General features: G+C 41.5%; 2 protein-coding genes across 4 annotated transcripts; one reads left to right on the top strand and one right to left on the bottom strand.

Moving 5' to 3' along the window:
- Window positions 1–7,895: 7,895 nt before the first annotated feature.
- LOC131878725 (uncharacterized) lies at window positions 7,896–11,452 on the top strand. 2 transcript variants are annotated; one of them, XM_059224826.1, is made up of 4 exons: window positions 7,896–8,725; window positions 8,811–10,213; window positions 10,284–10,547; window positions 10,625–11,452. In XM_059224826.1, exons 1-4 carry the CDS (start codon window positions 8,584–8,586, stop codon window positions 11,384–11,386), a joined length of 2,571 nt encoding a protein of 856 aa, XP_059080809.1. In that variant the 5' UTR covers window positions 7,896–8,583; the 3' UTR covers window positions 11,387–11,452. The 2 variants fall into 2 exon arrangements, with proteins under 2 accessions (XP_059080809.1, XP_059080810.1); XM_059224827.1 differs by having other exon boundaries at window positions 8,094–8,114.
- LOC131878727 (uncharacterized) lies at window positions 11,400–16,999 on the bottom strand. Of its 2 annotated transcripts, none has more exons than XM_059224833.1 (4): window positions 15,842–16,999; window positions 12,747–12,889; window positions 12,414–12,587; window positions 11,400–12,354 (listed from the first exon to the last, which is right to left on the bottom strand). In XM_059224833.1, exons 1-4 carry the CDS (start codon window positions 16,683–16,685, stop codon window positions 11,449–11,451), a joined length of 2,067 nt encoding a protein of 688 aa, XP_059080816.1. In that variant the 5' UTR covers window positions 16,686–16,999; the 3' UTR covers window positions 11,400–11,448. The 2 variants fall into 2 exon arrangements, with proteins under 2 accessions (XP_059080816.1, XP_059080815.1); XM_059224832.1 differs by having other exon boundaries at window positions 12,747–12,928; window positions 15,842–16,991.
- Window positions 17,000–17,114: the final 115 nt, after the last annotated feature.

The raw sequence follows: 17,114 nt of genomic DNA, 5'->3' as shown, positions 1-17,114 counted from the left end.
TCTCATTTCTCTTTGCGCTTTTTGCAAACACAACGTTCTCATTGAAATCTCAATTGCTTACCCCAAAGTTTTTGAATTCTAGACTCTGAAGCACTGCTGCCAAATCGGCTTTAAACCAACAAATGGTCGTTATTGGGCTTTCTTGGTGGTGATTTGTGAACCTTCCCACACCCAATAATAATCTAAACTGGATACTCATCAACAAAGTTCGTCATGAATGGAGGATGGATGGATTGATGGAGAAAAAACGAAAAAGAATGTTGATGAAGGATGCCTCTCTAGACTTCAGCAGAGAAACAACACCCACTGACTGATTTATGCTTATGAGAATGAGATCAAAGAATACACGGGCAAGGTGGCCCTTTGAAGAATATTTTCAAGGGAAATTTGCTTCCAATAATATTGGGTTTTATTTGACGAAGCCCAGATCTGCAGTGTATTAGGTATGGCTATTTATTCAACCTCCTCTCTTCGATGGTTTCCAAGAAGTCCCTCAGTTTGATTCTCCTTGACAAAGTTTCACTTCCAGGTATTCTAACAATGTCTTTCCATCAAGTTGATGATCGGTTGAAAGTTTTTTTTTAAAGTCCAAGTGTTTTGGGTTCATTTCAAATCAAAATTGAAACATTTGAAAGTAGTCCCATTTCACTTTTCAAGTTACAAACTGACTTCAAAGTCGATCTAATTTTTGAGGTTTGTACCATTGGGTAAGAAGAAAAAGCCTCTAAGGGCATAATATGATCAAGAAGTCTGCGTTTTCGTTAAAAGTTCTATAATGGAGAGCGTTGGCGTTTATCCTAACCTTATTAGGGAGTCTTGAGTGACCACCAACACACATTTCCACATTTTCAAATAGATTCAAGGCACGTTTTCTTGCAATAAACTTTGAGGTTTTGACACTCAGATGTTGATGTCATGAAGGCTTGAAAAAAGTTGAAGAAACATGTTTTTCGTGCCTCGTAAATGCTACAACTTTTTAGACACATCGTATTTTTGGATGGCTTTTATTCTCTGACCCTCAACACATTTCCATGATATGCGCGGAAGATTCGTATCACCGAATACCAATATCAAGCCCATAGCAGCCCATATGAGTGGGCGGCTAAGCTGATCAATTTCAACACCACATACACACACACACACACACTCTGTTTTCTAAGGGTTAGATTTTGAAAATTTTCTGTCGTATTTAAAAACAAAACAAAAAGCTTTATATTGCGAGAATCAAGTGTCATTGGATATGCATTTTTTTAAACATGATTTCATGATACATACTGATGATAAAGTTTATTTTATCTGAACGTCATTTGTTTGAGATTGGGGGCCCGTTCTCAGATCAAGGGTCGCCGTTCGAGGCGAATGCCCACTAGATATGTTGGGTTTGGGTGGGGTGCGAAGGAACTCGAGTTCAACTCGGTCACGCTTTAGTCAACTGCGCTACAACCATCTTTCTTTATGCTAAAATTCGCCATTAAGACGAGACAATCAAAACCCTGCCAACATCTGCCATTTGGAATGAACCTGTGAATCACAGAATATTGTTGATAACCATGAACCACGGGAATCTGGACGGGGAGGCTTGGTTCGAGAATTGCTATTTCGGAATCGAGGAAACGCTTTACTTTTTTCTTCATATGAAATTGGTCTCAGGTCGCAACAACTACATACTTCAATTTTCTCCTAAAGCAAACGAGTTATGCCTTCTCAAATATCAGTGCACAACTCTTCAAAGTATGAATGACCTAGCTCTCTTGTGGTAATTGATAACCAGAAGAGGGCTGAATCATTCATTCTGTACCCTATGTATGTACCGTGCTTTGAGAGGGCATAATTCTTGAACTGATATTTGAAATAAATACTACTAATGACCTAGGGCTAGTTTTACTAGAAGGAAAAAAAAACAATGCATTCACTCACTTCCAAAAAGACAATTCCAGACCCTAGCATGTCCGTCCATATTCCAGTGGTTCATGGAACATCTAAGGACAGGTCAATTTCTGATCTTGCGTAGCATTTTCTTGATGTGCAGGTTTTGCAATAGGTAGTATACCAAAATACATCTGGCTACACACCCACTTTTGACTGATATTCTCAAACAAAGAATGAGATGAAAATATATTTGGTTATTGTTTAAACCTCACCTCAAAATGGTTTTTGTCTTCGTAATCGAGCTCACCATATCTTGCATTTACCCGGGGTAACTTAACCCTGTTGTGTAATGAAGAGAATAGTCAACTTGAAACAGAGATCACAAAAGATCTTGTCTAGTTTGTACATGCTCTGAAGGTTCAAACAGAGTTCTTTTATCTCCACTTATGTACAGTCGAGGTTCTCGTGTCAATCGAAAATATTTGCGAACTCATGTAGGTGAGCTGTCAAAACCTTACCACTTAAGAGACCATTAAAGAGGGGAGGGACCAACTCAAATATTGTTTCTATCATTTTGACTGACACTCAAGCGTGTCTCCATAATCTTGGGTAGACATGATTCATTATCATCCGTCCAAGGCTTTAAATTGCCGTTTGATCGGGGGGGATCTTAACGCCCTCTTCATTGCTTTCAAGTACCCAAGCAACACAGTTAGGCACATTTGATCCAGAGGGCGAAGATGCAATTCCAAGACTGATGGGATTATGATAAAGTGTCTTTTTATGACCAGCCCACCACGATGGACTGATGGGGTGGTAACAACCGAGTTTTTGAGGCAAACTCATAACCTTGAATTCATGAGCCCTCTATCTCTCCTGGGAAGATAGATTGGGGAGTGGGAGTTAATTTGTCTCGTTTTCCCACCTGGCTACTCCATTCAATTTCAAGGGATTCCTCTCAAAAAAAAACAAGGATCTTGTCCGTCCGTCCATCTTGCGCTCCCAATTAAAAATCGTGAAAAGCCATAGAAAGGAACCATTAAATAGGGATTATGGAGCACTTGAATACCTAGAATTCTTCATTTCCAACTTACTCATAACTGTTACGCGTAGGATTGCGTGCCCTGAGTGATCCTTCAGAAATGGTGCCAAATTTGTAAAATTGCGAAATTGGGGTTTGTATACTCTTGGAATAAAACATATGCAGGGCTACTGGAAACAACTGTGTAGTTTTTCAACAAATATTTAACGCAGATTAGCCTATAGGGGAGATATAAAAAGGAGGAAAAAGTGGTTCAAAACCGAAAAAGGTGACTGAAAAAGGGAGAATAGGGGCTTAACATAGTCATATTTTCGCAAGAGAGTGCTCTTTTAATGAATGATATATTGTTACTTTAACTTACAAGATTTGTATTATTAACCTAAAATACCTTATCAAACTGATTTTCAGACAAGATGACCTTCGGTAATGGTATTTTAGAGTCGTTTCAAAACACTGATCGATCACAGATAGCTGCAAGATGCTTGAAAATGATATGACCAGAAGGCATGTCATTGTCAACTGATGGGACAGCCCTAAAGGTTCTGATTTCGTTCCTAGTTCTTAAGTTTTATGAGCAATTGGCGACCCTTTTATATGGCCGTGGAATTGAAAGCATGGTAGCAATACTTTTAATTACATTTTAACTCGAAGGAAACAAGGTCCGATTCCTTTAAAATGGACAACTATCAACCATTAAAAAAACTTGCGCAATTTATTTTCGAAAGTAGAATTGAATATTGCATCTTTCAAGTGTATAAATAAAGACTTTTTTGCATTAGTATTAAAAACAAAACAAAAATCGGCCCCTTTGAGTTCATGACTAATTTGATCAATACAGTGCAGGAAAATGAAGCACAGATTCATCTAATAATAAATGGAACAACATACTGTATACAACCATTTGGGATTGGGATTGAGACCTTTAAAGAACTCGAACTTGGACTGTTTCTCAACAATCTAATGAAAGACTCGAGCCCAGGCTCTTATACTCAAAATACTAAAGTAACCACAAGGCAATAAAATATGAATCTGAAGTTTTGAAATAGCAAGCTGGGGGTCTTTTTATATTTCTAATGCAGCAGGTCACTTTAATAACGCTATAGACATAACTGCTAATGGGAAATTCTCTCAACTAGTCAAAACAAATTTACACTAATTTACAATTGTTTTAGTTTGAGATAACACGCTCGTTTAGAATGACGAGGTGTTGTGTGTCAATTGGGCTTACCTTTTTATGGTACCCTCAAATGCGAACATCAAACGTCGAGCTCATTAACAGGCCAAATCTTGTTTGAATCACTCACTCAAGCCATTTTCCCCACTCCCGTTTAAGTTCAAACCACAATGAAAAATGCAAAAGGTTCCAGCTTCTTTTCTGCGTCTTCTTTGGCTCCTTCTTCATCGTCCTCTCTCTTCTTTTCGGTCTCTTCATTACGTCTTCTTTTTTTTTTGAAAGCGAGAGTGTTTTGTCTTTAGGGGCATGCCATGTGTAACTGATACGCTTCGAATCAGTACAGATACCGAATTCTTACACTGGTCATTGATGGTTTTACTTTTGTCATAATTTCAACACTTGACAATGTAGGAACGTAGTATTGATTGATTTGTTGCCCTCTCATTATTTTGAGGAAAATGTAGATTGGTTGGTAGATTTTGAGTCGGCCTTAGATCAAACCTGAAATCAAGAGCTTGCCAGATTTACTAACGAAGATACGTTGGTGAATAAGATGTTATAGCAATGCAAGTAGATTACATTTCCGGAAGCGTTCATTAGGTCAACAGAAGATTGTTTTATTGAAACAGCCGTGAAAGAAATGTGACTAAATGCGTAAAATTTATTCATCGACATGCTCTTTTTTTCATGCGCTTGCTCTTACCTGATAAGGTGTTATGATACATTTATGCAACATTCTGATATGTAAAGAAATATAGGACAGCACTTTCCAGATCATTTTCGCTCATATTTATGTTAGAGGCTATCATATTATCGTTATTATGATAATATTATATATATTACATAATATAAATATTATCATGAATACTGTTTCTCCTCGATTCACTCGCTATAAAATCTTCTTTATCTCATATCGTGAATGCAATCCATCAATTATAACCCACTCACACACTGTACGCTTCAGGTGCGTTTTTCATTGATTCGTTAAGGGGTGCCTAAGTTGGGAAAAAGCCTCTTTCAAAGACACTTTTCGGGGCGCAAGTTTGTGAGTTGCGAGTGGGCCTTCGAAGGAGTCTGGGTTGATTTGTGAACATCCCACTCCTTATTCTAGCGATATTAGTGTCTCAAAGAGTGATGGGCAAGACCTTCTCCGGCAAGCTCAAACCACACAATCTCTACACTGTCGACTTCAACTGGTTGATCCCATTACTCCTCGGTTGAGTCGTAATTTATCATGAATGTCAATGACTCCAAGAAATGCAATCGAGCCCAATCTACTCCAATGAAACCATTCTGAACATGGCATTCTTCCGAGCGTCTTGATGAGAAAGTAGACCTAGGAATCCAAGGATCAATCCTGGTTTTCCCAAGCAAATTTCACCTCTTTCAAAGCGCACACCCTTCCAGTCATTGTCAATTGTCCTGGAGCTCAACGAAGGAGAAGGAAATGGACCTGAGGATGATAAAGGGGATGATGGCATTGACAAGGCTGGGACATGGCCCAAGTTTTCGGGACGGCAAATTGATTGTGGAGGGGAAAACATTGGACCATTAAGTCCTGATGGTGCTTAATTGATATTTGGTATTGCGTGGGTTACTTGGATTTACCTTGTTTTTGGAGTTTGTGTTTATTTAGAAAGATGATGTGTGAAAAGTCGACTTTCATTGGCCTGATTTAACTTATATTAGGTTATCAATACCAACAGAATGTTCAACCCTTTATCGCGATCAAAGATTTCGTCATAAATGCGAGTTATGTGAGGGAGTACCTTATAAGAAAGGAAATACATGAATGTAAATGTGACTAAGCGATATCATAACTCTAATAACAATGATGAGTTTAGTTTTAGTGTAGTACATGAGAGATATGAAGAGGTGTATAATAGAATACCTTTTACTGATACAATGGGATAAAGGAAATCTTGATTTTTGCATATTTGAGGATGCTCCAGATTGAACAGGTGGGTCTTTTGTCAGTTCAAAATTATCAATATAGTATTGCTATCATCCTTGGGATCCATATAATAAATCTGTGACTATAAGACATTGAGGAAAAAAACAGTGTGGTTGCAAAAGTGGGATGTATCTTTGGCAATGCCATCTTGCTCCTTAAGGAAATTGTTTTGCTTGAATTGATGGTTGAGTGAGTGTTCGTTCGTTTTTCACCATCGAGTGTTTCTTCATCATTCTCCGATTGATGGAAAAATACGCTTGGTTGATGGTTATTCTGCGGTTTCGAAAAATGAAATGTACCTCCTACCCATCCAAGTTGTTCATCCTGCGCCATTTGCAAGCATGCAATTTTATTTCACATTCAAATGAAATTTCTCTTCGTGTGGCAGCGGAAACTCAAGCCCACCTCAAATTCAACGCCGAATCTTTTTTATCAAGTCGAGGGAGAAACTTACTTCCCGGGAAGGAAGTGACGAATTCAGGCAAGTACAAGCTACAGAGATTGCTGGGTGGAATGAACCCAACCAACTCCATTCAAGGAGGGAAAGAGAGTTTGGTTGGGCCCAATCTTGACATTTGGCCCTTCATTGTCTTTCCCTCCATTGCTCATTTCTTGAGAGGCGTATTCATTAAAGGCAAAATAATCTACGCTTATATGTACAATGCATTCATTCTACGTATCAAAATATGGAGTTATCGTGCTGAAGAGGTAGTTTTTCTTAATTGTGTAGGCGAATTACTCGGGCATGAACCGGAATGCATTCGCATCTTCCCACTTGTTGGCGTTGTAGAGGTGGTTATGATGTATGGATGTTGTTGACCAATCGGCAAATTATTATCGTAGAGCCGCTGATAAATGGTTCAATTAAGTTCGAATAGAGATACGGGCATTTCGAGAACTGGTTATGTTAAAATGTTCAACTACCCTTATGTTTTGTATGGAATAACTGGTGTTTTCATATTAATCAACCTTGACTGATGATCTGAGTATGTTTTGAATGGTTACGGTTTTAGCGTTGTTAATTTTCTTTCCCAGGACGACTGTTAGAGCAATTCCCCGCTGTTCGAGATGAAAAAAACTTTTAGATCTGAATTCATAATGGACGGACTTTTTTCATATTATGGCCCCACTTGTATTTGAATCTATTTCAAATGGGAACCTCATGTTTTTTTTCCTTTCCCTCAGACAAATGGAATCTTAAGTGTCATCGTATTTCCATTAAATTAATGATAATGCCCACTGGGCTTTGAAGAGTCATGCCAAAGTTGATCTAGGTTACGTGATTGTTTTCATCGTTGTACCGAGAAAAACTAACCAATGCGAAAAGTCCGTTAAGACTTGGGTCATTCACAAGTTATCAAGACACAATTCCTAATTCCTCATTTATTCCTTGGCTTACTTTCAAGATAAATAAAGATTTGAAAATATCGTGTTGTATAAAGTAGTATTCCCCAAACAAGTAGATGAAATAAAGAGTTCATCTCGGTAAACGTTATTCTCCACCGATTAGTTGGCGGTGCTACTTTTTTAAATCTTAACCTGACTTAATCAAACCTAATCTAACCTTACCTAGCCTAACCCAACCTAACCTAACACGATATCAATAACCCTCAAAGTCTCTATCTAAACCTTTTAACATTTTGCCACAAACTAAAAAATGAGCACCGCCAACTAATCGGTGGAGAATAACGTTTATCGTTGATCTCCAGCTACAACTTTTGACTGCGCCCTGCGTCAGGGTTACTGAGTAGTTCTGGTTTGAAGAGGCAACAGCATTACAGGCTCGGTTCATTGATGAAGCCATACTCATCTACAATCTTCGTGATAGACACTGGGATGAAGTGGAACTGAATCAACCATTTGGTTGGTAAGGATTTACAGATATGTGAGAGACTAGTGCCGATAGACAGTAGACAGGGAATAAGAATCACATTCTGAGTGACCCTGGTACTATCGCCGACTTCTTTCTTTGTGTTTCACTTCCTGGGAAATCGAGGGTTGACTGAATTTTTCCACAAGAGGACCAAATCCCGACCAATCTGTGTTCCACTCTTCCCTCTCTCTTTTTTCTCTAGGCAAGTGAGCAAGTGAGCAGGAGTGAGACAAGGCTAGAAAGCTTTTCGAGGTCTGAGTGGGACAGTACAGCACGTCATATCGCATCCTCCTCATCTTCTTGATCATCCTCATTGCCACCTAGTTCTCCAGTCGTTGTTGGGTCCATGTTCCATCTTGATCTTTCTTTCCACTCTCTTTCTCGTCAAGTTTGTTTCCACTCTCGCTCCTCCTGCTCTCCTCTCTTTCTGTAGCTCGTCGTGTTCCTGCTTGTCTGTCTTGAGTTTCCAGTTCCTAGTTGCTAGGTCTTTCTCACTCAGTTCCAATTGTGGCGAAAATTGAATTGTGGACAAATTCCATTTGTGGCAATTTGCAACCAAAGAGCCCGCACAACAATTCCCTCATCATCTCATCGCCTGGCCTGTCATCATCAGGAGTCCTCTTCAGAAACCATTGCTACATCTTGGAATACATATATATGGTATAAAGTCTATGTGTGGCGGAGAGAAGGAAAGAAAAGGCATTGGAACAAGGAACCAGAGGGAAACCATGACAAAGGCCATCATGGACGAACGGGACATTGGGCAGTCAGAAGAGAGGATGAAAAGCAGGAATGGCACCAGTCATCTTCAAGGTTGGGGGAGCAGCCAGCGATGGATTTAATTATCTTCAGCAGAACGCTCCATTCAAAGCGGCTTTTCTTCTCTTATTTTTTCTAGACTGGGTAAACACCATTATAGGGATGAAGGAACTAAGCACGGATGAAAAAGCCGAGCTACAGCTCCAATTTCCACATGGTTTAGATGACAATGCCCTGCTGGGCACCTGCGAGGTCCAGGATATGACTGAAGCCATATCTAGGCTCATGAATGGTACAGACACCATGGCCGAGGTCAGAACCTCATTGGCACGCGTTCATGAGCAGCAGGTGATTCAGTTCTTTGATCACTTGGTGGAGTCTGTGGAACGTGTGCCAATGTCCGGGGAGACGGTGGACGAGTTTGAGTTCCGACGGCGAGAAACGTCGTTGGAACATCGAACTTCTTATTTGAAATATCGTCAAGAGCCGTTCCAAGTTCGAGACAAGTTCTTGGATGGCGATCGGTTTTACAGGGATAACAAGTATGTGGATGCTTATTCGTCTTTTTGCGACGCCATATTTGCTTGCGAGGCCAGACCCTTGGCCGAGCTCTCCGACCATTACAGTGAAGAGTTTGAAGGGAAGAAAGTGCCCTTCAATCTCGTTTACCTCAACCTGAAGATGAAACAAATCGAAAGCCTTCTCTTGGCCAAGGATTACGAACGGGCTTCGATTTATTCCCACGCTCTCTTGACTTGGATGACCGTTCACTCTGCCAGAGACGTGGCCGGATATTTTGCATCCTATCATAGTGAAAGCTACTCACTTCTGCAGATTTGGATGGGAGAAGCTGAAATTGCCTTGGGAAACCATCACCGCGCCATTGACAAGTGCTCCGTGGCCATCCGGAACTTTTGCCAGTTAAAAAGCACTGTGGCCTTGGAACGGTCCATATATAGTGTCCGTCAGAACTTTTTTGAGCAGCTCATCGAGAGCTATGAGAAAGGAGGAGACTTGAAAGGTGTGCCTGAAGATCGAGCCAAAGCCAATATCGTAGTCAGTCAACACCGGGAAAAGGGCTTTGAGCAAGGTCAGTTCATCTTGAACGACCTGGTGACGGCATTGAGGATAGCCAAGAATGGAGACACCATCTTCTTGGAAGAAGGAACTTACACCAATGGGGCAATGGATCCGAATCAGATGGAGAACCCAGAGAAGAAGGTCCCCTTTGAAATCAGGAAGGCAGTGTGTTTGATTGGTTGCTCAGCAAGCAAATGCATCATCTCCGGATCGATTGTCAAATGGGGATCATCTGCTGTTTTGCTCAAACGGTTGAAATTGGAAGTGGGATTGGACATTGATTCCAATGAGGATGTGTACTTTATGGACGGTGTCACGGTTCTCGAAGATTGTGTCATTGAAAGTCCTGTGAACACGTGCATGTACGTGATCAGTCCGAACTTTGCTACAGAGACCACGGTGAAATTCAGGCATTGCATATTCGACGGATTGGGCAATTGCAAACGAATGCTTTGTTTCCAGGTAAGATTTGATTTTTGATTCAGCATTGATTGAAGATGGAAACTTTTTTAAAGCAAAAATAATCTTCCAGGGTCCGAGGCCGAGAATATCGATTGACTCGTGCTGTGTAAACGAGTTATATAGTTTTATAACTGTTATCACCCCAGAGGAAAAGACATCGGCTATCATCACCGTGGCAGACTCCGTGTTTTATGACCTCCAGGATGGTTTGAAGATAATTGTTCACCACGAAAGCAACCTTGTTGGCACAATGACTGGCTGTCAGTTTGATCTCATCAAGTACGATCAAGACTGTCCTTCCCATGCCTTTTCCATGACTGGAGGAACAACTCAGGTAAGGCAACCTACTACTCTTTTGAACTTTAATTTTTCAATCAAACGAAATGAAACAAAAAACGTTCCTAATTCCAGCTCCTGGGTAACATGATATATTGCTCCCACTTGGACTCCATCGGGTTCTCTCTCCATTCCCTTAAACGAGTCGATATCGACATGAATCTGATTGAAACGGGCGCCGAGGTTCCACGAGCTTTGGCTCTTGGCCAAGGAGTGGTTCTCTCCGAAAATCTGAACGTCAACATCTCGTCCACAGAAATCATTGGTCTCCGGATTGGATTCCAAATCTCTAATCAATTCAAGGAGATGAACCACTGTATTCTACGTGATTGCAGTGCCAAGCAATGCTCCTTAGGATTATTTGTCAAGTGTGCAGAGCCTGAGAGTACTTCAAGCTCAGAGATCAATCAGGAATTAACCTTGTTCCAGTGCCACTTTGACTCTTGCTACTACGCTCTGATGTGCGACGATCTCCAGTCCAAGATTGAAGTAATCAATAGCTCATTCTACGACATTCCCAAACCACTTCTAATTGCAAAGCTCAACATGCTGAACTTCAATGCCAGAGGGAATGAGTACAAACTCAGTCGCGACTTCCATGTGGAAGGGTTTGTGAAAGAGGATGACAGCAGTGACGACACTGCCAGTCACAAAACGAACCATTCGGATCAAGATGCCAAGAGACATCAAATGTACCTCTATTTTGCCACCAAAGAAAACCTGCCACATCGCATGGCGATCGACGTCAAACACTTCCAAATCATCGGATCCGCCCAAGACGAGTTGCAACTCATGCAGAAGTTCAAAATGTTCAGAGAAAGTCCCCTGATCGAGTAACTGAACTCGCGAAAGCATTTTCTATTTAGTTTATTTATTCGCCTCGGAATACACAAACACCGTCAACTTTCAGAAATCGGATCGCTTTCGGATGACGATGCATCTTCAATGTCAGAATCTCTCGATCTACCTTGATAGCCAATGCGTGTGTAAACCGGGTTCGAAGGTCGTTGATAGCCATTGGATTGCTTAAGGTTTTCTTGGTCTCGTCCATGATGTGAGAGCAAGATGGCATCCGACGAAATCTTGACTTCCATGGGGGCTTTCTTCTTCTTCACAATGTAGCTCACCATTTGGGTATGTGAGTCTGTCGCCGAGGATGGCCTCAGAGGCGTTGTGCTGGGAGGATTGTAAGCGTTCATTGGTTCCACTAGATAAGGTCGGGCCGAAGTCTTTGATGGGCCTTGGGTTGGCACGTGAAAGTTGTTGATCATGATCGATTGTTGGTTAGGGCTCTGAATTTCCTCACCATTGATGGATATCGGCGTTGAAGCTTGTCCGGAGGGAGAGAAGCTATTAGGTTTCGGGCTAGATTGACCTTGTTGATACAGTTCCTGCTTCTTAATGAAGTCGTTCAAGAGTTGGTTATTTTGCAAGTTGAGCATTGAGTTCATGTCCAATCCAGCCGATGGAACACGTGGTGGAGGCATAGGATTGGAAGATGTGGGCTTTGAGCTCTGATACCTCTGATTGTTGGTCCAAGAAGTTTGAGATTGTTGTTGGTTGTGGTAACCATTCACAATCGGCTTATACCCTTTTTGCCCAGCCTCGTCGTCTTTTACGTCGACATGGTAATGGTAATGTTCGTGTTTAATGGTTTCTTGTTTCAATTTCTCGGACAGTTTTTGCCACGAGTCATTGGGCTGGTACATGTCATGGCGATCATTATTGCTTGGTTGTGGTTGATTGATTTGGCCGAAACTATTGGGAAATTGATGTTGAACAGGAAAGCCCTGGGTTATCGGTGTCTAAGATGGAAGGAATTCGTTAGTTTTTGTTACAGCTCATCCCTGTGCCCAAATAAAACCTGCGGTGAAGGTAATGGCCTGAAGTCATCGTAAAACTGGCAAAGTTCCATAGCGTGAAACGAGGGATCGTGTTCTAGTTGGCCGTTGTTGTAAAATTTCCATGGATCTTGATGCTCGGCAGTGGAACAAAGCTCCACAGATTTAGCCAAGATCCAACCCCCGCAAGACCCAACCTAGGGAACATTAGTGAATTCTGATTACACGCGTCAACAACAGAATAAGTACAATTCAAGCATAAGTTGTACGAACGTGTGATTACAATGGTTTCTTGTGTACCGTTTTAGAGTCTTCCATAACATGTAATGATATTAGACATTGAAATTGGAAATTACCTCCATGCCAACGTACCACGCACCGCAAGCATAGTAAAGAAAAATATCCGTGTTATTATTGTGCTGATAAAAGGATCTTCCGCCACAAGATCCAATTTTGCGGTAACGACCCATTGCATAAGGGTGACACTCCAAGACTCCTCCTGTAGAAACCAACTGGATGTCATCACAACACTGCATTTCTGAAATAGTTTCAGAAAGTAATATCTGTACGATAATGCTAAATCGAGGGGTAAATTATGCATTCAGTGATTGAGGACCGTTTGTGTCGAGTATCTTTGATGCTTTAAAAACATCGATCACAATCGATCAAGATTCAAATTCTCAAGAAAGAAAAAGGGTTCCGTTTTCAATTTTTATTAGTAATTTCTTTTAGGTTTTCTATGATAGAGCTTCACTTTCAGCCATTATCGTGATGGAACATGCAATATCAAAGAACGAAGATACTTAGCTCTTGTGGCCCAATAGCTTTAAGGTGGCAAAAAGCATTCAGACCCACACAACTTCAGATCAATTGCCATCCAAGACCCGTTCATGAAAATGTTCACGAGTATCTTACAGGTGCGTTTGTCGGAATATGTGGAACTTCGTGACATTCTGCCCGATTTCCAGTTTGGCTTTAGCAAAAGAAAAGGTGCGGTCGGAGCAACAACAATTTTGAGGGAAGTGGCTGCAGAAAGGCTGACCCAAAAGCTGAGAACTTACGTGCCTTTCACAGACTTTAAAAAGGCCTCTGACCTCATCAATCGACAAAAACTTTGGAGTCGACTTCTACAAGTAGAGGTCCCGCTAGCGCGCCTATGTGCGTCTCCTTCACTGTTTGTTTAGAACACTAAACTTGTTGTGAAGTCAGGCACTCGGCTTTCAAATAGCTTTTTCACCAATGGCGTTCTTCAGGGAGATCCATGCTCCCCTTTGCTCTTTAATCTTTTCATCAGCAAAATCTTCCATCCTCCCTGAATCATGATGGGGTGGTGTGGCAAAGCAAAAAAGCCGTGCGATGTTTGATGTACGCTGATGATCTTTGCTTCGTGGCACATTCGACATAAGACTCCCAAAAGGCCGTGAGAGATTTGCAGGATTACTGTGGGTTGAACGACCTTCAGGTTAATGGTGAAAAATCAAAAATGTTGGTCTTCCACAAGGGCAGACTTCCGGCTTGCTCGATCGCCTTCAGGGAAGTTGAACTCGAAAGAGTGAACGATTCAATTATCTGGGAATGATATTTTCATCTCAACTATCCCTCTCAGCCCACTTATGACACTTGAATGTAACAGCCAGGGAAAAGATTGGGTTCCTTTTCCCATGCTTGAAGATCAGCGCGACCTCCCATTTGCTCTAGTATTGGTCGTCTTTCAAACCTACATCTTGACCATCTTATGAATATGGATTGCCGGTTTGGATCACAGGACTCGTTGCAAAGTCCGTATATCATACGATGGACTCTGTATTCTCCAAATACCTAAAACGGTACTTGGGCTTATCATTTGCATCCAATAACTCCATCACACACCACCTAACTCAGACTTACCCCTTACAAATATGGCTCAAAAATATCGTGCCTGGCCGAATGGCCGAATTGGCTCCATTAAACTAGGGTAGGGTTTTGAGGGTTTGCGGCTCCCCTTGTTTGATGATTTCCCTCCCGCCGAAATCCCCAATACCATCTCAACTATTCCGACTACGTTCTGGCGAAGCCGAATGATTTGGAGCCTTCTTTTGAATGTTCGATATAATAGACGGGTGATTACGAGCTAAGTTTTAGATAGCGACCACTACCTAACATGTAGTAAGAAGGAATACCATGTTATACCAACTAAAGATTGCACCTGCAATGGTTGCAGCGAATTCCTTCACCATTTCCATAATGTGTATTATTTCTGTGACCATAAGGATATAAAAGTCATCGCAATAAACAACTTTCAAAATGCTTCTCCCCTTCAAAAATGTATTTGATCATGCCAATTCAGAATCTAAAGCCTCATTAGGATGGACTTTTGACAAACCTGGTGCCAAACGAAAAAATGATGTAATTTTAGGCGAAAGAGGATTGACAACTAAAAACAGACAATATATTCAAAAAGATGTTCATTCCATGACATCAAATGAACATAAAGGCTTGTCAAAACGTACAAAAAGCATGGGCTGAAAACTAAAATGTGCAATAACATATGCCCTTTAACCTAACTCGCCCAAAATTGAGAAAAGTTCATCAGACATGTGTATTGGTAATCACAGTAACAAATTGTTTACAGTCCTGTATGGTCAGAAGTCCATTGATTTTTGGTGAAACTTTCAGCCTTGCCGGCAAATGAAGCCAGCCATCACATTATCCAATTTTTCTAATTGGCAATTTCATTTTTCAGCGTCGATTTGCTTCTTTTTTTATGAGAACTGTTAGCCTTGAAAGTTTGGGGGAGGAGATTCAAGATTCAAAACGGAAACCTCTCTTTCACTAGGAAACTGCACAAAACACATCCATAAGAAGTGAACTTCCGACGGCGCGATTTGTGCCCACCCCACTGTATCTGGTGAGAAGATTTTTGCCTTGTCTTTTTTGCGTTGCCTTTTCAGCCCTTCACCAGCTGAATTCTTGAATACCGTCATCACCTCACCTCTCGTCTCACACCATATCCAGCTTTGAGAAAAATACTCGAATCCATCTTTTCCAGTTCTCTACCTGACAAAACCCATGAGGATCACGATGGATCTGATTGGCAAATTGAAATCTGGCTCAGATTAAACTCTCATTTGCCAAAATCTTACTAAGATTAGTCGTCTCGCCGTTGAGAGGAGAGGGGTAAGCTGATCATCCAAGAATCCAGCTGCTGTCTCTATTTGTCGCAAAAAACGGAGAATTTTTGGCCTTTGCCTAAAGCCAAAATTTGCATAAAAATGTGCATAAAGACATAAGATATGCTTGATATGCAAATAAACCTGTTTTAGGTCATAAAAATTATAAGGCACATTTTGCCTGTCGATAGCCTTTGAGTGTCGTGCGACTGCCAAATTATCGGAATTATCTATGGAATGCCATTGTCAAAACGGTTCATGCAATATGTCCTCATTTCTTTTTAAACAGTAAGCTTTCTCACCTCTGGTTTCTGATTTCATACTCATTAAAAGTTGCATCATGGCTGCCGCGGCAGGCGAAGACGGTCTTCCATTTTCGCGGCTCTCCGCCAAATCTTGATCCAACTCCGTGGAGTTCAATAGATCCGTCGCTTCTCCCATATTGAAGAGTCTTTTCTCCAGGATCCCACCACCAACGGGTTCATCCATATCATGAGTTTGGGACTTGAAATTGCCGGTCCTCATCTTCATGCGCTCATAAATCAAATCTCTTGAATCCCTGTCCGACACGGATCGAGAGTGCCGATTCCTGGGAGGAAAATAGCCGCCACTTTCAATGACCCGGCGTAAAGGCACGTAAGGTCTTCTCCGTTCCAAAAGTTGTGCGGCATTTTCAAAACTGGGCCTTGGCGTTGTTGCGTCACCCTGAACAATCCCGGGATTTTCTCTTTCCCACAACCACTCCAGTTTCTCCTTGGCGTTGGCGTGACCGGAACTAACCAGAGGCTGTTCCACGTGAGCCTCAGGTTTGACTGTGGTTGGAGTAGTTGAATTGCTTTGATATTTCTCCTTCAAGGCCAGACTCTGTGCTAATAGCTCTTGAGGGTTGGTATACCGCCTCAAGCCCTGGGCTTCATTGTAAAGGAACTTTGAGAGCACATTCTTTCCCTGGTGCTTGACCAGCACTAAAGTGTCGTTATGATTCCGATCCAATTTGACGAGGACTCCTTGTCCCAACATCTTGGTGAATTCAAACATTTTTGCCTCTAAGGCTTGGGACACGAGAACCTCAATGGGTGTAACATCGTAGGCATGGCACAATGGCCATACACCACCAAGGAGGGCCCACAACCACAAACGTGACATTTTAGCCAATTAATCAAGACAGAAACGGCATTTTAATGGGAGACGTTTTCTCTTCAAGACGCTCACTAGTTTTCAACTCACCCGGCGAGGATCAACTAACAAAAGAAATGTGTTACATGGTTGGCACTCGACGTCAAATTAAATTAAAGTCCAAGAGATCCTTTCCGTTGGATGTCTAGATTTGATCTGGAGGCTGTTTGTGCTCCTATGCTCACTGAGTAAAGACAGACTTTGCCACTTTCTTGAGTCAACCTCCTCCAGGTTGGTCGAAAATTTGATGAGGAGGGGGAAGGTTGATTCGGGCAGGATTCCAGAGATCCTTCCAAGTGAATCAACACTGAAAAAGCCGCCAGGAAAAGAACAATACGAGTGCAACCGCTGTTGAAAGTTTGGGAAATTATTCTTGTTTCACGCTCTTTGATGATACAA

The sequence above is a fragment of the Tigriopus californicus genome, chromosome 4 (genome assembly GCF_007210705.1).
Source record: "Tigriopus californicus strain San Diego chromosome 4, Tcal_SD_v2.1, whole genome shotgun sequence".
NCBI classification, from domain to species: domain Eukaryota; kingdom Metazoa; phylum Arthropoda; class Copepoda; order Harpacticoida; family Harpacticidae; genus Tigriopus; species Tigriopus californicus.
Note: the sequence above shows the minus strand (reverse complement) of the source record. Positions and strands in the feature narration are given on the sequence as shown.